Source organism: Taudactylus pleione, unplaced genomic scaffold (assembly GCF_031769625.1).
Source record: "Taudactylus pleione unplaced genomic scaffold, aTauple2 ptg000066l, whole genome shotgun sequence".
Taxonomy (NCBI): domain Eukaryota; kingdom Metazoa; phylum Chordata; class Amphibia; order Anura; family Myobatrachidae; genus Taudactylus; species Taudactylus pleione.
In genome coordinates, this window is record NW_028284468.1 from 15,298,572 (window position 1) to 15,320,219 (window position 21,648).

At 42.4% G+C, this 21,648-nt stretch overlaps 1 protein-coding gene across 3 annotated transcripts in view; it reads right to left on the reverse strand.

The window, feature by feature from the left end:
• MYO1B (myosin IB) overlaps positions 1-21,648 on the reverse strand; it is a 275,621-nt gene that overhangs the window by 162,308 nt on the left and 91,665 nt on the right. For all 3 annotated transcript variants that reach the window (XM_088466667.1, XM_088466666.1, XM_088466665.1), the window contains exon 4: positions 16,811-16,905. In XM_088466667.1, coding sequence (XP_088322793.1) covers positions 16,811-16,905 — 95 coding nt within the window. The remainder of the gene's footprint in view (positions 1-16,810; positions 16,906-21,648) is intronic.

A 21,648-nucleotide genomic window follows, 5' to 3' on the forward strand; every position in this document is an offset into this window, starting at 1 on the left:
GCCTATCATCAAAAGTTCAGATGTTAACATGGGGGCAAGAACGTTATTGATGTGGACATATAATTCTTACATTTTTTTTGCACAATGTTTGGAAAAAAATGATCTTGAAAGTTTGAGAATAAAAAATAAAGAAAAATTTTCATATTCTATACATATATATATATATATATATATATACTTCATATAGAATAAAAACTATATGCGTGACTTGCTTAGAATGAGTCTAGAAATAACACAGCTTTGCAAAGTACATTAAATGTAACAGTTGAGAAAGAGGGTTACATACACGCATAGACACACACATACATACATACATACATATTATATATATTATATATATATATATATATATATGTACATATATGGCCGGCAACAGAAATCTTGGGGCCCGGTACACGCATGTTTTTGGCGCCCCATGGCTCAGTGCAGGATCACCCTTACTATCTAGAATGTAGGAGCGCTGAATGTAGGTGCTCCCATTACCCAAATAACATACAGACATAAATTAAATTCAAATTAATAATAACCCAATATGGGTTGGAGCTTTTATTAATATAACATAAAGTTGGTCTAACAAACATTAAATAACACTTCTAACAATTAAAACCCATTGAGAAATAGACGGTAATGGGAGTCTCTCTCACACTCATCTAAACAATTCTACTGCCCCCCCCTTAATAACTCTTAATTTCTAGACTTAAATACCACTGCCACCCTCCCTTCTATAATCTTAAAGTTATTGAATGATTTGAACTGATCCTCAAATTTCCCTAAACGCACTTTAATAACCTCATCGACCCTTCCACCAACACTAAACTCTTACTTCACTTAAATTCTACATCACTCACCCCACTGGTGTTAGGCACTAGGGTTAGGGTTAGACTGCGGGGGGGCCCTAACCGTCCCCTCCAGTATCCTAATCCTCCCATTCCGCAGCCTAACCCTTACCTTCTCTATAGTGCCTAACCCTATCCCCTCCCATCCAACAGCCTAACCCCATTCCTCCCATTCCGCAGCCTAACCCTGTCCCTCCCATTCCGCAGCCTAACCCTAACACTCCTACACTCCTGCAGCCTAACCCAATCCCTCCCATCCTGCAGCCTAACCCTAACACTCCTGCAGCCTAACCCAATCCCTCCCATCCTGCAGCCTAACCCTAACACTCCTGCAGCCTAACCCAATCCCTCCCATCCTGCAGCCTAACCCTAACACTCCTGCAGCCTAACCCAATCCCTCCCATCCTGCAGCCTAACCCTAACACTCCTGCAGCCTAACCCAATCCCTCCCATCCTGCAACCTAACCCTAACACTCCTGCAGCCTAACCCAATCCCTCCCATCCTGCAGCCTAACCCTAACACTCCTGCAGCCTAACCCTAAGCTCCATGCAGAATGCTGACATTTCACATGTCCACATTGTGAACATAACATTCTGCAGATGTTGACATGTTCTATATTGACATTTCAACAATGTCATCATCATAACTGTTGACAATGTGGTATCAACATTATGCTTGTAGATACAGCGACTGCATCCCCTATGCAGCATTTACAGTATCCACTCCTGACTCTGGTGTCAATCACTAGGTTGTAATGTCTCTGCTGTGTTTTTGGTCAACTTCCTGGTGGGGTGTAAGCAGAGTGCAACTATCTTGCTTGAAGACAAAAATCTAAATTTATAGTTTCAGACCCATGGCTCGTGTCACCTCTGATGATTAATGGCAGCACTATTAGCTCTCTGGACTCCATTGGCTGGCTTGCCTTGATGAAACATCAAGTGTTTCTGGTAACCATACACAGTTCCATCTCCCAGCTGTAGCCCTGCTGGCACTCTTTATAATATATTTTCTCCCCAGGAGCCACTTCTGTTGACTTTTCTTTAGCACAGCTCTGCCCCCTGTCACTGATGTGTGGAAGGCTGACAGAAGTGATGGCATGAGCTGTCAGGGACTCAACTCCACTCAAAACAAATTGTACACTGTGGAAGGCTCTCTTATAGCTTGTCTTCGAGACCCTCCTAGATTCCCACTCAGAGCATGCAATAACTCTACATCTTTTTTCCTGTGCACAGCTCCACCAGTCTTCCACATCGCATGCAGCACAGACTCCCGTTGCCGGCATTAACGCCTCCATTGCCTCTGGTAGACCACACCATGCAGTAACGGTTAAAGCAGCTTGAACCAAAATACTTTACAAAAATGAACAAAATAATGGAGAAATTGTATCAAACCTTCTATAGTGCGGACAAGGGAACAAGTGGAGAAGTTCCCCATAGCAATTAATGAGTTTCAGCTAGCATTTATCCAGTACATTCTATAAACTAAGCTAATTGGTTGCAGAGGGAAACTTCTCTACTCTTTAGAAGCTTTAATACATCTTTCCCAATGTGTCTTCTTGGTAACATATACACACATATTATGCATATCCATGCATACATCAGAATATAGCTTATAGAACTCAACCCAAAACTGAAAGACAATATGTAATTGTGAGTGGAGTTGAAGGACTTAATTCAATAAACAAATTTGCTGCATATTAACATTTGATGTGCCAATTGCTGGATAGGTCAGCTCCCCTGTGTTCCTAGATGCTGTATTCCTTAATCGTACCATTGAGTCTATCTATAACAAGCTGAGCGGGTTTAGGTGTCCCACCCCATGAATGGTAAATTGACAGTGTCTTACCTGCATTAGTAAACACATAAGTGTAAATGCATTTGAGCCGATAACACTTGGAAGATCACTATAAGCATGCCTCCAGGGTCCCACAATTTACAATTGTAAATGCGGCATGTCCGTCCCCAGTCCCATTGCCCTTCCCTAATATTCCAATTTGCATGCAGAGCACACCATGGCTTATTCACTGCTGCTCTATAATGCAGAACAGCAGTGAATGAAACGTACCTCCCCACCTGGCCAGTACAAAGCTATGTGGAAGGAGAAACAGAGCCAGCAAATCGGGACAGTTAGAAGGTATACTGTAAGCTTCTCCAATGCATTTACCAGTGTAAAAAGCATTGAATGGAGTACAATGTTTTCAGAAAAACACAAGGCAACACTAAATGCCACTACACAGACGAGTGGGTATGGTGATAAATGGAAGAATGGGTTCTGTTGTAAGACCCTTTTACATATGCTGCATGAGCATTAAAAGCTAAGAATGCAGGTAAGTCACTGTGACCCAGAAGATACATAAGCGGGGCGTGAGTCACACTTCCATGTCTGGGTGAGGCTCGTCTGCAGTCTACCTAAGAGCACTAAGGAATTGTTGGCATCCGAGATCTAAGCACTTTGGAATTCAAATTAAAACATTTCTAATCTCTTATGAAGTAGTGTGCATTTAGTTATTCACTGGACTTTGGGGTAACACACCAGTTAATGCATGGCCGAGGGATTACAGATTTGATTGAACTTTGAAATGACTAACAATTACATTGTTTTTATATTATAGAAATGATGTTTAGTAATAAACATACAGATATATTTATTTGTTTGATATCATATCAACTGTACATGCTTTTGAATTGTGGAATGTAACAAATGTACACTATCTTTAGTGTTGTCAGAGTTATATACTAACCCATTTTTTTATTATAAAAACTTGATTTTTTTTTTTTACTGTCTCAGTGATTACATTTTTATATGTTCGTTTTGTATGTGATTTTCCCTTCACTGGGCCTGATTCTGAGTCCCACCCAATGACGATGTTTATGTAGTTGAGCTATTATTTGTAAATGCACATGCGGGAAAATTCCTGAAAGCTCCTATGGCACATGTGTTACACAGAGTGTAAGCACAAAGGCGCTGCTGTGATCAGGTCAGACGGTGTCAGGAATGTCACAGAAAAGTATCTGGCGCTCCTGGGCGGTGGTCTTGTAGTGCACACAAAAATGATCCGATTAGTGGGCATACTATGGGAGTGTCCATGCAATGCATTAACAGAATAAGGAGCATGTGATTATAAACGGGGCGTGGTCTAAATGTGGCACATAATAACAATTTAGCAAAAAGTATAGTCTTTGCCAGACACATTTATAGTGACAAATATTATCTCTTATGGCACATACTAGACCAATGAGAAGCCAGGAGGTAGCAGCTAATTACATGTACTGTCTGCGGACAGTAACACACTTCAAATAGGCCAGCTTCCCAGATCCCGCCCACCGCCCCACTCAAAGTAATTAAACTAAGTTGCTATTAACTGAAATTGGGGAGAAAAGGGCAGTTCCATTGTTTCCATTTTTCTCCAGAATCCATTTTATAGTCTTCCAGAGTTTTCTTCTCACAGGGTTGGGATAATCTACCCACAATACAATACCTTGGTCTATTGGTAAATGTTCTACATCATAAGTGGGGCAGAGCATGTCATGATTGAGGGTAAGTTCAGGACCAGAAATATCCATAAAAAATGACATTCAGAAAAGGTGGTGAACTCGCATAGCACACCTTCCAAATTGGCTGGACAGTTTCGACACTAGCAATTATTCACATTATCCTGATCAGGATAGCTTTGTCCCATGCTGGAAAGTTGGGAAGTATTCACCATTAAATGCTGCTCTCCATAGCACTGAATGGGTATTTCAGAAGAGAGGAATATGGCTGGGGACAGGACAGCATTTCAGAAGTGATGTAGTCACGCCCATGACATGTAGCTTTGCTCCCTTCTCATGTGCGTGCCCCCATCTAGATTACCGATTTAAAATGTTGGTAGGTGTGCCTTGGTACATTAATAGCATGCAAATAGAGATACCATAAACTATATAGCATATGCATTCCCTTGGTAGACACAATTAAGCACCAAAAATTGTTCCTGCCAAAGTCTAGGGATGTAGTTTACATCCCGGCGGATGAGATGCCGGCGGTTGATATACCGACGCCGGGCAAAATACCGACGCCAGTATCCCTTTACGCATCAGGATACCGGCGTCGGAATCCAGATGGCCAGCATCCCAATCATAAGACACCAGATGCAGGTAAGTATTAGCCGTGTGGGGTTAGGCTTAGGCACCCCCGGGGGGAACTTAGAGTTAGCCACTCCCCCGGGAGTGTTAGCGTTATGCAGCATACACACGGTCAGATTTGTTAGATCTGTCAGATGAACGATTTGAACGATTTTACCAAAAATTTTAAAGATTTGAACGATTTTTTACTGCATTAAAATTAATGGAATCGTCCAAGTCTGACTGCAAACACATCAGATGTCAGATATCGTTATCTGACTATCGGGAACGCGCATCATTCAAATTGTTCATCTGACAGATATGTCAGATTTTCCTTCAGATATGAACGATTGAACGATTTTTTAAATAGTTATCGTTCAGATCTGAAGAAAAATCTGACCGTGTGTATGCTCCATTAGGCTGTAGGGATACTTAGGTTTAGTGTGTGGGGAAGGGGGGTTAGGCTTAGGCACCACCGGGGGGGTTTGGGTTTATGGTTTGGCAACACAAAAGGAGGGTTAGGGTTGGGGGGGGGTAGAGGGGAGGGATAGTATACTTACCAGCCAGTCGGGATTCTATCCTAGCCGGGGCTTTCAGGGTCGGGATTTGAACCAGCGGCTCTTCAGCCGCCGGTATTTCATATCCATTCCAAAGTCTGTTGTGGTGTACACTGAAGGGAGGGGGAGGTGTGAAGGCTAGACTTGATCTTCAGCACACAAAGACATAAAAACACCTTTGTTACCTACTTCATTTCCATTAGAGATAAGCGAGATACTACGCGTTTTGGTTCTTTACCAAAAACCATTCTTGTATTTGTGCATGCAAAGCAAAACAAGAATTAGTTAATTCTAAGCTTTTTTTCTATCTTTATTTGTACTTTGTAATGAGCTAAGTGTAGTATTATTATATGTAGGAATACACATTCAGTGATTAAATGTGTTTACATTCTATAAAGAATTAGTGACCTTGTCAGACTGATGCAATCTCTGGGGCTTTAACGGTGGCTAGTACTTCCAGAAATCAAGCAAATAGTATGTTTTATGTTTATCAAGTACAGGAGATCCTATAATCTTTAAGAATAACAAATCTGTAGGTACAGATGTGTCCTCACACACTGGTGCTCAAGTCACGCCAAAGAGGCCCTCACGGTTCACCAGATCCCGGGTAACTCAGGCACACCAAGCCTCAAAACTGCATGCTCCGGCCCGATGTACAGGAGATGTGCATGCATAAAAAACCCATATACAGATGTGTCCTTACACATCTTTGCTGCAGTCGTGCTAAAAAGCCAATCTTGGCCGCCAGGTCCTGTGAGACTCTGCCAGCGCCGGGCGTTTCTTTTTGCTGAAAATGTGATGGGACTAGAATGCACCAGCAGACTGTGCTAATTTATATGGTATGCAACACTTGTGTATCTGTGGGCGACTGAGTCCCTGAATCTGTATACCAAGTGCTACAATGCCGCAGCATTTTTCCATTCTGTTGTGCTCCATATACAAACTCAGGTGCACATATCAAATTATTCAGCACAGTCAGCTGGTGTGTCCTGGTCATGACTTAAGGTGGGTACACACTAAACATATATATCTGCAGATGATGGTTGTTCGTACACACGGAACAACCATCATCTGTGCCTGCCCACAGGTCACAGCGACCAGGGGGCGTGTCCAGGCAGGTGGGGGGCATGTCCCGCCCCCCTCCTTGCTGCTGCCGCTGTGTGTACGGGCGGTCTGCTGACCGCCCGTACACAAATATACAAACTCAGGTGCACATAGATACACAAGTGTCACATATCAAATAATTCAGCACAGTCAGCTGGTGTGTCCTGGTCATGACTTAAGGTGGGTACACACTAAACATATATATCTGCAGATGAAGGTTGTTCGTACACACGGAACAACCATCATCTGTGCCTGCCCACAGGTCACAGCGACCAGGGGGCGTGTCCCGGCAGGTGGGGGGCGTGTCCCGCCCCCCCTCCTCGCTGCTGCCACTGTGTGTACGGGCGGTCTGCTGACCGCCCATACACACCTGCCGATGGGCAGATATGTCTGTAGACATATCTGCGATATGTCGGTGAACGCTGACGTTCTCCGACATATCGCAGGTACACACTGCCCGACGGGCAGCAGATACATTGGCCGATCAATTGATCAGCCAATATATCTGTCAGTGTGTACCCAGCTTCAGAAGCATTTTCTGCAAAAATAAAAAAAAAAGATAATAGCAGAGTACACAGGACCTGGCGGCTCACTCAGGCCAGGCAATAGCAGAGTACACAGGACCTGGCGGCTCACTCAGGCCAGGCATATTGAGGCAAAATGTATGAGGACACATCTGTACATAGTAAGCTTAATTTAATGTTAGTGTCTATTGCAAGTGTTCATTCACTGCACAGACTATGCTGGCTCACTGAATTGACCCCTAAAAAGGTTTTCCTGAAAAGGGCCGCGATCACCGGGACGTACAGGTGGCAATACAGGCTGCAGGGTGTGTGTCCGGAACGTCCAGGCACCCTGCAAGCTAAAAGCAGCGGCCGTAGGGCAGTGGCGGTACTACGCCCAGCCCGGGACACACGACTACTTATGGCCCTGCTGCATAGACTTACCACTGAGTATCCCGTATTTACATTGATTCGTCCACTGAACACTTATCCTACGAGCAAATGCCCTGTTGCCGCCCAGTAGGCCCAGTGGTAAGTGGAGATGTGGATGGGATGCATACAACCCAAATCTCATGCCATTCAATCATGTGAAAATGACACTTTACCTGACTATCAGATCTGTGATATACTGCATTATACCGAATATGAACTGCTCATCCGTAAATTTCCATCAGAGGGCAGCACAAAAATTAAAAATGATTGTTCCTTTTTAAAGCTATAAGCTTAATGTCACTATAAGATATCATTGTCATGGATTATTAGTATTGAAGTATTTCTATTTATCATAATGGTTATTCTATTAAACAAATATTTTAGCAGTGGAAAAGAAGAGGACACACTATAAATCAGGAAGATACAATTTTCCATATGTAAGTTTGAGCATTTGTGAATTTACAAAATATTTATTAGACAGGTCTACTTAGCCTACTAATAATACTAATAATAAATAATAATAATAATCATCAGTTGTGAGACAACTCTGAAAAACATACCCTTAATTATTAAAGAATTCTATTACCATTTGCATATATAATAAAAGTCAAATACCACCATAGTGAAACTGTGAAAACTTCTTTTTCCACAGGCACAGGAAATGACTGACTCCTCACAGTATGGCTTCAATTATTCTAATGAAATAAAGATGTACTGCTAATAATATTGCTGGGACATTCTTCCCTACAAGGGAATGGTAGATTAGCCTTCCATGCACAATTAACACTCCTTTCCTACATATCTAATGTTTTAATGCATTTCATACAAGCAATTTCTGTTACACTCAGATATTTATTTTGCAGCAAGAACGAGAACAGCCACATCATCGTCTTATAGCGACACAGGGCCTGATTCACTAACATACGCAACTGCGAATAAGCATGCAATCTGCTAATTGTTTCTCACTACGCATGCGTATGCATCGTAGTGCGCGAACCGGCCGCTGAGATGGGGTCTGCGAACGCAGCAGCTACGCAGACCCATCGCAGAATATACAGACAGGAAGTTACGTTTTTGGGTGGTAACGGGGGGTGGTCGGGGAAACGCAGGCGTGCCACTGCGTTCACACGCCGTTGCAGGGGCGTGCACAAATTAGACACTGCAATGCCATACGTAGTCTGAGGCCTGATAGCGTGCACTATAGTATTCAATTCCTGAGTGAGGTCTGACCTGCCTTAACTATGCGTATGGTTCCGATATTACTTGATGTTACCGATTATTTTGCTATGTTGCTAAAGTATACGGATGTGAGTAAGGAGAAGTGGGCGTCCTTATGTTAGGCTGCGATTGCAATGTGAATGCAAACAATTACATATCACTGTTGATATTAGCAACTGCGTTGCGTGTGTATAAGAAGAATAGCAATCCTTGCTCAATCAGGCCCACAGTTCGAAATGTGATGCAAGAAACATCCACTCCATACTTGCCAACTTTCAAATATTCCCGTCCATATGGGAACATACATCTGATCAATAGGGGACATGGCCAGTCACTTCTCAGTATCATGTCCCGCCACCCTGTGTTGTGACTCAGAGAAGCAATTCATCATTGTCCTGTCAACTTTAAAAGGAAGTGGGCGGGATGCGAGAGGATTACTTTCACTTTTGGATTTCCATGGGACTCTACAAAAATTTGAGTCCTACAGATGTTACAAGAGACTTGGAAAGTATGGTCCACTACACTTTCTATTTACAAGACATGCTTCCACAAAGTACAAGTGCACCTAACTATGCTGCATTAGGTAGGGGCAGACTGGCCATCTGGCAAATGTCTGAAGGGCCGATGACCTGATGGTCAGGCTGGACTTCAGCCTTTAGCAGCTCTGCTTGGTCGGCATGCAGAAAGATGGGGGCATGCCATGAGGCCACACCCCCATTACTGGTTATCCCCCCCATGAGACCTAGCCACATGCCTTTTTCATTTGCATGTGCAGAGAGGGATGCCAGGGTTGAAATACAGCAACTATAATCACATACAGTGCATCCGGAAAGTATTCACAGCGCTTCACTTTTTCCACATATTGTTATGTTACAGCCTTATTCCACAATGCCCCATAATGGCAAAGGCTGTGAATACTTATATACATGTGATTTCTTAGGTTTTTTTATTTAATTAAATTTGCAAAAATCTCAAAAAAAACGTTTTACATGTTGTCATTATGGGGTAATGTGTGTAGAATTTTGAGGACAAAAATGAATTTATTCCATTTGGAATAAGGCTGTAACATAACAAAATGTGTAAAAAGTGAAGCGCTGTGAATACTTTCCAGATGCACTGTATTATCATACCAAGAGCTATCCTCCTACAGCTTTATAAGCATTCCTTCAATAAATTACAAATTTTAATTTTCTCCTAAAATACTGCTTGGTTCAAGAGTAATGGGACATTGATCGCACTTCAGTGTTTATTAAATTTTTTAAGACCCGATTTTCCACGCCAAAAGCTAGTACAAAATTGCTATGCGCTTTTCCACTAAGCAAGGAACACCTTCAACCAAAAACACCTTCTCTACCTCTCACAACATTAATCTTATTCCATAAAATAAAATATTGCTTGTACCGTACACTGCAATACTATGTGCACTTACTTAGGGGTTTATGTATCAAGTAGTGAAACGCATGGAGAGGTGGACCAGTGGAGAAGCTGCCCATAGCAACCAATCAGCTTTGAAGTAGCATTTATCAAGTACAGTCTATAAAATAATATGTAGGAGCTGATTGGTTGCTATGGGCAACTTCTCCACTGGTTCACTTGTCCACGCTTTTCACTGCTTAATACATAAACCTCCTAGAGGTATATGCCTTCACTCCACCAAATCCCTATCACTAGCCAATGCAAACTGCTACTCCTCAGGAATTGAAGCCATCTTGCAAGATCCAAACCCACACACTAGATCAGAAATTCAGACACTTGCACAGACTGCATTGCAAAGTACCAAATAGAATTATATACAGTATATGACATCCATTGATCCAATCTAGTAGCATCTAATTGCCTGTCTCTTATGTCCTATGTAAGACAACCACATCTGAACTGCCAAGTATAGGAAAGAAATTTAAAAAAAAAAAATATTTAGCTATTTTTAGTTACTTTTTTTATTATTTATTTTTTTTAGATGGTATTGAATAATATGCATTACAATGCTCCAAAAGTAATGCTACACGCTACAATTATCGAGGGCGATCCGCCTGATATCGGCGGATCGCCCCGATAATTGTAGCGTGTGGGGGGGGGGGCGAGGGTTAAATATTGCTCGGTCGGGCATGCCGGATTGTCCAGCATGCCCGTCCGATGCGATATTTCCCGGTAAACTGTCGGCCGCATCGGGCAGTGTATGCCCAGCAGCGGCCGACAGACAGACATTTCCTGTGGAACAGGGAAAAATCTCCTCCCCCGGGGGCGGAGCGCAGATGTCTGCCGAATACACTGTGAGATAAATCTCACAGTGTATGCCGGCGACATCTGCGGCTGGCAGCCGGCCAGATAAAATGTCTGTCGGTCTGACAGGCATTTTATCTGGCCGTGTATGCCCAGCATAAGGATTATTCAGAATAAAATCTCTTGGTTAAGAGAGAACAATACATATCTGATGTTCCAGGTCTTATGCTCATACCCAAGAAAGGTGAATTTTAGTTTTAGCTCACAAATTTTATCTTTTTTAATTTAGGGACAAAATTATATTTGTATGTCAACTTTTTGACCCATTGTTTAGTTACCAGGATTCAAAGACTGTCCCTGTAAAGGTCATTGCTTCTCCTTATAAAACAACTACACTATTAAATGCCTATTCCAAATATTATTATTCTGTAGGTTTTAAAAAATTAGTTTAGCAATAGACTCTCACACTTTTTAAACGCGGCCAATGTCAGAGTCCGAGAACTTGCAAACTCACAATTTAAACTCTCATCCAGATGTTTTCCCATTTTGAAGAACCAACACGACCAATGTGAGAGTTTACTGCTAAACTCTCACAATTCCTAAACTCCTCGCCCTATTACATTTGGCCCGTTACGTCAGATATACAGTATATAGTTTTATGGGGAATGTAGGGATCTAAAGACACCTTAGACAGTATTGCATGTAACTTGCGTAGATGGACCAGCCCAGTAGCAAGGTTTCCCTGGAAAGAATGCTTTAAGGGAGGACACCAGCCACAAAGCTCGTGGTACATCATTATGCATCGTTGAGCTATGCAGCCATAATGATAGTGATCGCCAGCACACAGCCACCAATAATAGAGAGAGCACTATGGGCCTGATTTAGAGTTGTATGATAATCATACTTGTCGACTTTTGCACTCTCTCCTCCAGGAGAAGCCCTAGAAGAGATGCAGCTGACTGGAGGTGGGGGCAGGGCCTGGCACCAATATGAAACGATTTTCATAGAAACATGTCATATTGGTTCTGCCATCCCAGTTTGCCTGAGATTTGTTCCATTATCTCCACCATAGTGCTCACTTTGCTAGCAAGCATCGGTCACAGATCATTTGATCTTAGCAGTCCTGAGTAACTCTATGGACACGCAGAATGGCCGCCTGAATGAAGACGCTGGAACCATGTTTTCTGAATAACGGATCGCTGATACAGGCGCCACAAACCGAAAATGGTTGCGACACTTGCATTTCAGATGGCACAGCTCATTCCCTCCCCCAAAAGGGCCTTAACTGTCAAGCACTCTGCGAGTAAAGAGACGCTGCTTGCAACTACGGTAATGGACTTTTACGCATGCACAACGCGACTCAGATGCATGCACGGATGGCCTATAATCGCTCAGCACTCCCATCCACCCTCTGTTATATGAATATGACATTGGTTACATTCCTAAGCAAACAGACGTCTTCCAGACCAAGTGATCTCCTACAGTAATAGTGAATACTTACAGAAGTCACCATCTGTCCTTGGATAAATTTCCTCAGGAGGTCCCCCATTGCAGAGAAAATACCATATAGGTAAGGAAGACTCTCACTTACTATAAATCACATGCACATCAGAAAAGTTAAAATCTGGCACATCGGGCAGACAAGCTCGTTAGTCACAGACACAGTCAAAAATGCAAGGAAGGCCACGGCTGCCTCAGACTCAGAATCAGCTCTATGAAGAAGTAGTATCACACCCTGTCCAAGACCCCACCCAACCAAGAGACCCGCCCCAGAAAGGGCTGCTTCCAGAAATTCTCCAGGCTAGCTTTCCATCCTAATCCGCCGCTGTCATACACAGTAGGTTTGCATTATATAACCCAAACTAATTATTTTGTAACCTATGTTTTAGTTATCGACATCTGACTCTATAATATAAGCTAGATCTTACTACAGGGAAACTTTAGCACATTACAGCATTAACAAGTCAATAAAGTGCATTTAAATAATACTGCAGTCTGTCTTGTGACACTAGTTAAAAAAAGACACTATATTTGTCAATATTCACTATCTTTTACACAAAGGCGTTTAAACCAGTAACCATTACCACAACGGGTGTGGTAAGTATTACCGCCGGACGCATGGCCGGTGGTTCAAATCCCGAAAGCGGCTGCCCAGCAAGGGTGAAAATCCCGATCGTCCTAAGGTAAGTATCGCTAACCTAACTGTGATACCCTAAACTATTAGTTTATTCACAATGTAATCATACAACATAGTATAACAGTAAAGATAGAGACAGTGAATCATTTCTTATGATTATTTTACTTTGCAAGAACAAAGAAACAGTTGGCAATATTCATATATCAACAATGTATTTCAGTAGACAGTAACACACACATTAACACTCTCGTTTATTTTATTCTTCAGGAACCTGAAGATCACCAGCGAACTCTGGACTTCGAACCTGCAAACTATAATTGGGTAAGTATTCTCTAGTGGCAATTATCAAATGACTAATTTTGCAATTCCCTTAACATCTCTAAAATATATACAAACAACCTCACGTGAGTAGGATAAAGTTACATCAAGAATACAATTGCAAACTTGTGTTACTTTTCTATACACCTTTTTAGGAAAATGTTTTCCTCACACTAGTGCTCTTTACAAGTTTTATACAATGCTAGTTCAGCGCTGAAATAGTTAATAGGGTGCACCCTTCGTTGCCCGGGATATGAAGAACAGTTCTTTGGGAATTATTTAACTGGCAATCTACTCTGTTTTTGCCTAGTCCTGTACAGATGTTCATAAACTGCTCCAGCTACAGTACTTGTCTCTAATTATTGCAACACTGTAATCCTCTGTAAATGATCCTGCTGCGATGGTGTTGGTGTTACAGTCAGTTCCTTCTCTGCTTAGCAACCTTAGTTCATAGCGGAAGTATTACAGGTGCTGGCACTGAAGTGTCACCTTAACGCTGCTGGTAACTGTTGTACCTAACCTTCAATATGCGGTATCAGGGGGTTACTCTTACTATTATGATGCAGTCTATAAACCCCACGCTGATCTCTGAAGGGACTGCTGTGCAAATGTAACGGTGGACAACTGTAGGCCTCCAGTTAATAGCCCCTAATGTCACTGAGTGTCTCTTTGGGAGGTTGCAGCAGCTTTCTTACCCCTCCAGTATCAGCTCTCAACCCATGGCTCCTTTACAAGCTCAGGCTCTCTATATTTCCGCAGCTCCGCCTGAGGAATTCCCTTAGGGGCCGCCCGACACACCCCTCTTAGGCTGATTGTTCTCAGGAACCTCCCCGGATGACACAGGTTGGTCCCACTGGATGTTCCCCGCCTCAGAGACCTCCGCTGCTTGTCCCGGAGTACGGCCGCAGCCCTCAGGTAAGCATCAAGGCAGCGCAGCCACTTCTCCTGTCCGGCTACCTCACCAACTGCACACACCAACTGCTGCCCAACTGTCAGTACAAGCCCCTCTGGTCACAGGGCACTGTTTCTCTATTGCATTGGAAGTCCAGTCTCTCCAGCCGCACGCCAGCTCCTGAAGCTGGGTACATTGTCCACTGTCACCAATGAATACATTCAAATGTCCAGCAACACATATATAAGGGTACACAACATGAGGTACTCCCAGGTTCTGGGGTACCACATAGTTCCCTACCCTAACCCTCCCTTAGGGGTGCCTAACCCTAACCTCCCCCCCAAGTGCCTAACCCTAATCCCCCCTCTAAGTACCTAAATGTAACCCCCCTTCCCCGCTACCTAAACCTAAGTCTCCCGGGGGGGTTGCCTAACCCTAACCTCCCCAGGGGGTGCCTAACCCTAACCCTCCCTTCCCCTAGCCTAACCCTCCCAGGGGGTGCCTAACCCTAAGTCTACACAAAATGGCCCAGGCGCTTTTTGGAGTTCTAAAACCCTGTAATCTCCAGTTGACTGAATGAGGTAGTCAGCCTCAAGAACAAGAGCTGCAAGTGAAACAAAAGCAGTCGTGGAGATGCAGGGGTTACAATTAAATATTCAAGTCAATACACCAGATTCAAGACCTAAGTATTTTTATTTATAAAAAGCAAGTATCACATATGTGGAATTTATACCACAATAAAAGCGGGGTATTAACCCAATCCAGGTAACACATACAGTCACAATAAAACAATATTGATCTCAAAGAGATTAAATCACAACATTCCTCCAACAACGCTAGAATGTGCATATGTTGCTGTGTTAAGATAATCCCCTAATAGTGAGAGGACTGAGGCCCTGATTCAGAGCCGGACGCTCTGACATAGCGCTCGCTCTGAATCAGGGCCGTCCCTCCTCCTTTTTGGAGCGGCCTCCTGGCCGCTCGCATAGCTGTGGGTAACCACCCACAGCTATAGCGAGCGGCCAAAATGATGGTAGCGATGGTCAAGACCATCGTGACGATCGGGCTTGCGACAAGACCCTTGCGGTAGGGTCTCGCTGCCGCAAGCCCTGGAGTGCTTTTGGCTCTATCAGAGCCAAAAGCTCTCCCACTGACATCACTAGTGATGTCAGTGGGGCCGTCCCCAGACGGTAGGCGTTCCCATGGGCACGCCTCCGTCTGGGCAGCCACGCCCCCGGCACGCCCACCAAAGGGGACGTGCTGTCTGGTGCTTCAGGATATGTTTATGCAATAATAAGGCAGGGATTGAGTTGAGAATCCCTGCCTTATTATTGCATAAACATATCCTGAAGCACCAGACGAATCGGGGCCACAAATACTAAGACAGCGTGATCAGGAATCCAGTAACAAACAGCGCAGCAGAAGCGCTGACTCTGGAAAGCAGGAATACGAGGTACGATCTGACAAGTCACTAAGCACTGTCCGTTCATTCTGCCGAAGCAGACAGGACAACATGGAGACATATTCCATTTATGCAATATTTCCTCACGATCCTCCTGGATCTACTAAGTCGCTCCCCTCTGGGCGAGGTTGAGCGCAGTACCGGGGAGGTACTGGGGTACACTATTCCCCTTGTTTCTTCATTTCAGTGGCCTGCTGGAGCCCGTACATACTTGCTATAGGATATCCTGCAAACTCAGTCCTCTCAATATTAGGGGATTACCTTAATAAGGCAACATATGCACATTCTAGCGTTGTTGGAGGAATGTAGTGATTTAATCTCTTTGAGATCAATATTGTTTTATTGTTACTGTATGTGTTACCTGGATTGGGTTAATACCCCGCTTTTATTGTGGTATAAATTCCACATATGTGATACTTGCTTTTTATAAATAAAAATACTTAGGTCTTGAATCTGGTGTATTGACTTGAATATTTAATTGTAACCCCTGCATCTCCACGACTGCTTTTGCCTAACCCTAAGTCCCCCCGGGAGTCCTAAACCTAACCCTCCCCCCCCCACCCCACCGTGGCTTCCATAGTTCGGTATGCCACGCGTCGGTCTTCCGGCGTCTGGTTAATGACAGGCGTCGAGTTTTCGATGCCTGTCATTAGTACCACGCCGGGATTACAGTGTCTGGAAGCCGGCGGTTGGGATTTAGACCGTCGGCATCTGGACTACATCCCACCGCAACAGTAATGGTAATCCACAACATAAATAAAAAGGTCACTGCTGGCACAGGCAGCAGCTGCAGTCACTATAGTTTCTGACTATCACTGCAGTCTACTTCATGTACAATTCTATCAGTTACTATAATGGGTTGTACATACAGTACACAAACTTTTACAACAGATTTGACCAATACATCAGCCAAACTATTTTTTTTGTTTAACACCATCCATCTGACCCAATCTTAAGAAAAGGCTCCTCTGCATGTTGAAGTCATCCTAATTTTGAGGTGCAAACTGGGGAAAAGTGTTCAGGCATGTACCTGTTTTTCCTGCTCCACTTTCGCCTGTGATGAGTATGCACTGATCCTTATCCTGGTCCCTCAGAGAGCGGTACGCTTCATCAGAAAGAGCATAACTGTAACAGAAAAGGGTGATTAGAAAAACATAACACACACCTTGCAGCATTTTCCAAAGACTTCTAGTACAGACAGTAAAGCAAATAAACAAAACCAAGCAAACCATAATAGGGTTTTTTAAGTAGATTTTCACCATAAGGTCAATCTGCCATTTCCAGATCCGATACCAGATCTCTGTCCAGCAAAATTTGTGTTAGAAATCCCAGACTCGCTGATTCAGATCATTTTTGGGTCAGAATCGGCAATTGAGGATTTCCAACATGTTTACAGATTTTTTTCTAACAGAATCCATGGGAAAAACTAAGCATTGTGCTGATATATTATTTATGTATGAGCCCCAATACTCTGTTATATTTAATAAAGATGAGTGCACATCAGGAAAAAGGGAGAAATAACTGGGCACAATGAGATCTGTATTAAGCCTGGTGCACACCTGACATTAGAAAAACAATCCACGATTTTTATGTTTTTCTGAGCTCTGAAAATATCCAGAAAACATGTAACTTTCAGTGTACACTCTCTACTCCATTATCGTTTCTATCCCAGGTAACGTTTTAATCACTGTACCCAAAATATTTGTGGCACAATAACGCCTCACGGGATGTTAGGAGCAGATCCAACCAGTTGGTGAACGACTGTCACACTATGCAATAAATCGGACTAGGCAGCTGAGAATGGACTATTCAGCCCCATTATTGCACAGCGTTTACCCAAGCCAGCTTTACTCATACTTGCCAACTCTCCCTGAATGTCAGGCAGACTCCATGAAATAGCAGTAATCTCCCGGCCTCCCTGAAGAGTCTAACTCTCTCTGATTGCACCTTTTACCCTTATGTAGCTGTTATATAGCTGTTAAAAATGAAATTAGAGATATAAATTGTGGTACTACTTCTTTAAGATAGTTACCTAGGGTATAAAAAAAAAGTATTAAAATAATCTCCTACTGTACTTTGAAATAAAAACGCTCTCACTATAAAATGCCTACCACCACAAATAATATGTTTCATTTGCTTTCCTTTAATTATGCATTTACTTATAGATCTGTTAAATCCCAAAACATGAAAGCCAGAAGGCAATTAAAGCTGTCCAAAAGTATTTGTGTGTTTGGCCATTTCAGCCACACCCATTGCTATAAAGGTACATAAAATCAAGCTACAATCTCCAGCGTGAAACATTAGCAGTAGAGTGAGTTGTGCTGAAGAACTCAATAACTTTCATTTCAACAGGGCTCTGTAATAGGGTGAAACTTCTAAAAACCATAAGTGGTGTTACTGTGAAATGGAAATGCCAGCCACTCAAGTCCACAAATATGCGTAAAAATCATCTGAAGAGTTCCAAACTGACTGTGGAAGCAACATCACTAAAAGAACTGTAGCTCAGGACCCTCATAGATTATATTTCCATGGCTGGTCAGCTGCAATCAAGTCTCTGACCACAATCAGCGCATAAGAAAAATCTTTGGCTAGAGCTGTGTAAAGCACACCACCAGTGGACTCTGGAGAAGCAGAAATACATTGAAGTGACAAATTGTGCTTCACCATTTGGATGGTGACTGACAATTTGAGGTTTGGATTTTTGTCCAAATGTGTACTGCCAAGTGCAATATTTGATGGAGGAGGAATAATGGGGCTGTTTTTCATGGTTTGACCTAGGCCCAATGGCGTGGCTTGCTTCCAGTGAAGCAAAATCTTAATGCTACATCATACAATGACATTTTAGTGAATTGTGTGCTTCCTACTTTGTGGCTACAGATTGGGAAAGGTCCTTTCCTCTTTCAGCAGAACAACGCCCTTCTGTACCAACACACATACATAGACCCTCAAATGTCTTCCGGAACCACACATTGCGACAAAACAACATTGCCAATTTTGGCTTGCACCCCATAGAGGTGCACATCATGCAGAAATGAATCACCCCCTACAACTCTTATAAGTTGAAAAAAATAACAAAAGACAATCATATACCTATATATTGCTGAGCTTTATAATGTACAAGTTATAATGCCAGATCTCACCAAATAAAGTTATACTTCCATTAACTTTTTCAACTACACAGCTGCCAAGATCCTCATATCTAGGAGAGAGTTTGCCTTCATGGATATCTGCTGTGCACTCTATTGGTTTGTACTTATTCTGAAACAGGTAATCTGTAGAGCATATATGACTACTTTTTAGACGTCTCCCTCCAAGATCCCATCCAAGTCCAAGGGGACCTTCCCACTTCCTACTTTACAAGTTGGAGACGGGAGGGTGAAATAATTTGTGAATATCCTAGAACAATGTACATAGAAGATACCATGTAACCACCTGCTTCATTGCATCCTTTGTTCCTCTCTTCCATTGTATATTATGTTTTGAAAGTAACTGAGACAACTTTTGCAAAAGGTAGCTGGCTGAAGTATCCTTCAATGGCATTACTGACAGCAAGTCTGTTGTGTGCAGATAAATCTCTTCCTCCATTATCACAACTTTAATCCACTTGGTATTTTACGATTACACTTTACAACAAATTAATACTTTTAATTTGTTTCCTTTCTAAAAATAGTCATACATTACTGATTTGAGGTCAAGAAAAACTAAAATGATTTCAGAATGTTTTTACTAGCTCTATTTTTTGAGCTACACTACTTGCACTATACTGTATGTACATTCGTAATATAGTCATAGTGAAAAGCTATTTTTAAATAATCTGATATTTTCTTGATAGAAAATAAATAACAGTTGTTTTAATTCAATCAATCACAAATAAGAACACAATACGAAACAAACATACAGCATACGAAAGTACTATCTAATATAGTGGGTGCTTTCTCTTTGCTTGTTGCTTGTACTCCTCCTCTGGGGCATCTCTTGTCACTTTCCAACAGTAGTGATTCACCTGCCCTGATATCTTTGTTACATTGCTGAAATGTCTTGATGGAATCGCTCGCTATGCTTGTCATTCAGTGCACCACAGTTATCTTGTGTGGGTAATCCCGTGAATAACATATATTTGAATAGGGGAGGGGACAAATAACTGATTAATTTAATTGGGTCATTAGGCCCCGCCCCCTCTGCACGGAACGTAGATTGCTGGTAAGATTCTCTCCATTCTGCCCACTTCACCAGGAATACATTTTCATTGTTGTGCAGTGTGGTCACTTTAACACCTTTACCCGTAAGGAAAAGAGGGTTTCGTCCTCAGCATAAACTTCTAAAGTGCCAAGGGTAAGGCCACGTATACATCAGAACGACGTGTATCCCAGCTAACCAGGCGCCCGATGGAAGGATATATCAGGTTGGTTGTACACACTGAATGATTCGGTGTACGACCACGCGATATGCATCCTGCATTCATCTGCATGCAGTCGTCAGCGACGTAGTCCCATCTGACATGCAGCACATAAGATGGGAAGACGTCGCTGATGATGCACGTGAATGCACAACTGAGGGTTCACACTCAGCTATATGGACAATAGATTGTTCCGATCTACACCGGAACAATATATCATCCAATATATCGCCTGATGTGTACCCGGCCTTAGCTGCTCTCATAATTAGCACTGCACAGTGTTGATGGACGAAAAAAAAAAAATCACAGTTAAGATGTTAATGTTCTTGCAGTCAGGGGAAGATGCTACATAATGATGTCCTTGTGTCAATATATGCAATGACTAAGGCTTACCTGCCTACACTTTAGAAAATAGTGCAGCCAGGGAATTGGGGAGACAATCCATCTCCCCCATATTGGCAGCTAGAGACTCTATACTACTGAAATCATTATCAAGTCCATGGTTGGTAGAGGCGCTTTAGTCATCCACCATCCTAGTTTCAGGGGCACCCTCATTTCTGAAGCCCAGATCCATCCATCCTGGATTAAAAAAAAAAACAACAACTCTCAACTACTCTCAATTGATGGGGTAGATGGTTACTTGTCACAATTCTTCCTACACAATATATATTAAAATCAAAGCTTACTCATATTATGAAAATTTTACCATGAAAATCTGCATTCTTACATTCTTTCGGTTTTGGTAATGCCGACGTGAAAACCACAACACATTTTCTTTCATTTCATTTTCTGCTATTTCAGTTATATAATGTAAACAAACCTAAATGCAGAGTTTTTTTGCCCATTTTTGGTACATTTTATTTGCAACCATGTCAGGAGAAATACGCTATAGTATTTTCTGCAATTCAAAGGTTTCTGGGGAAAAAAAACAAGGTACCGTATATTGACACACATTATTGAATGTCTAAAAAGTCCAAGCTCAACTTGTAGGAGAAAAGCCTTAATAATGTATATTATATTTATATGGTACCCACATTATATGCAGCACTTTACAGAAAATATTTATTCCTTCACATCAGTCCCTGCCCTTAGAGGAGCTTACAATCTATATTCCCTAGAGACGCATACATAATAGGGTGTATTTTAGTCAGAAGCTAATTATCAGACCAACATGTTTTTTGGATTGAGAGTAAACTAGCGTGTCTGGAAGAAAGTCACACAAACAGAGGGAGAACATACAAACTCCACATTGTGGATATGTGGTTAAACAATAGGTAACTAACTATTTGTGGAGTATATATCTTCCGGGAATACACACTATTTAAGTGTGTAATATGGACAGGCGCAAGTACGGAAAAAGCAGAGTCATATGCAGATCACTTGCATCTACATTCACGACTGAAGTAGGGAGGCTTGCTGAATGTGTAGACTGGACAGAAGTGTAAGGGTTTTATTTGGAGATGCATCTTTTG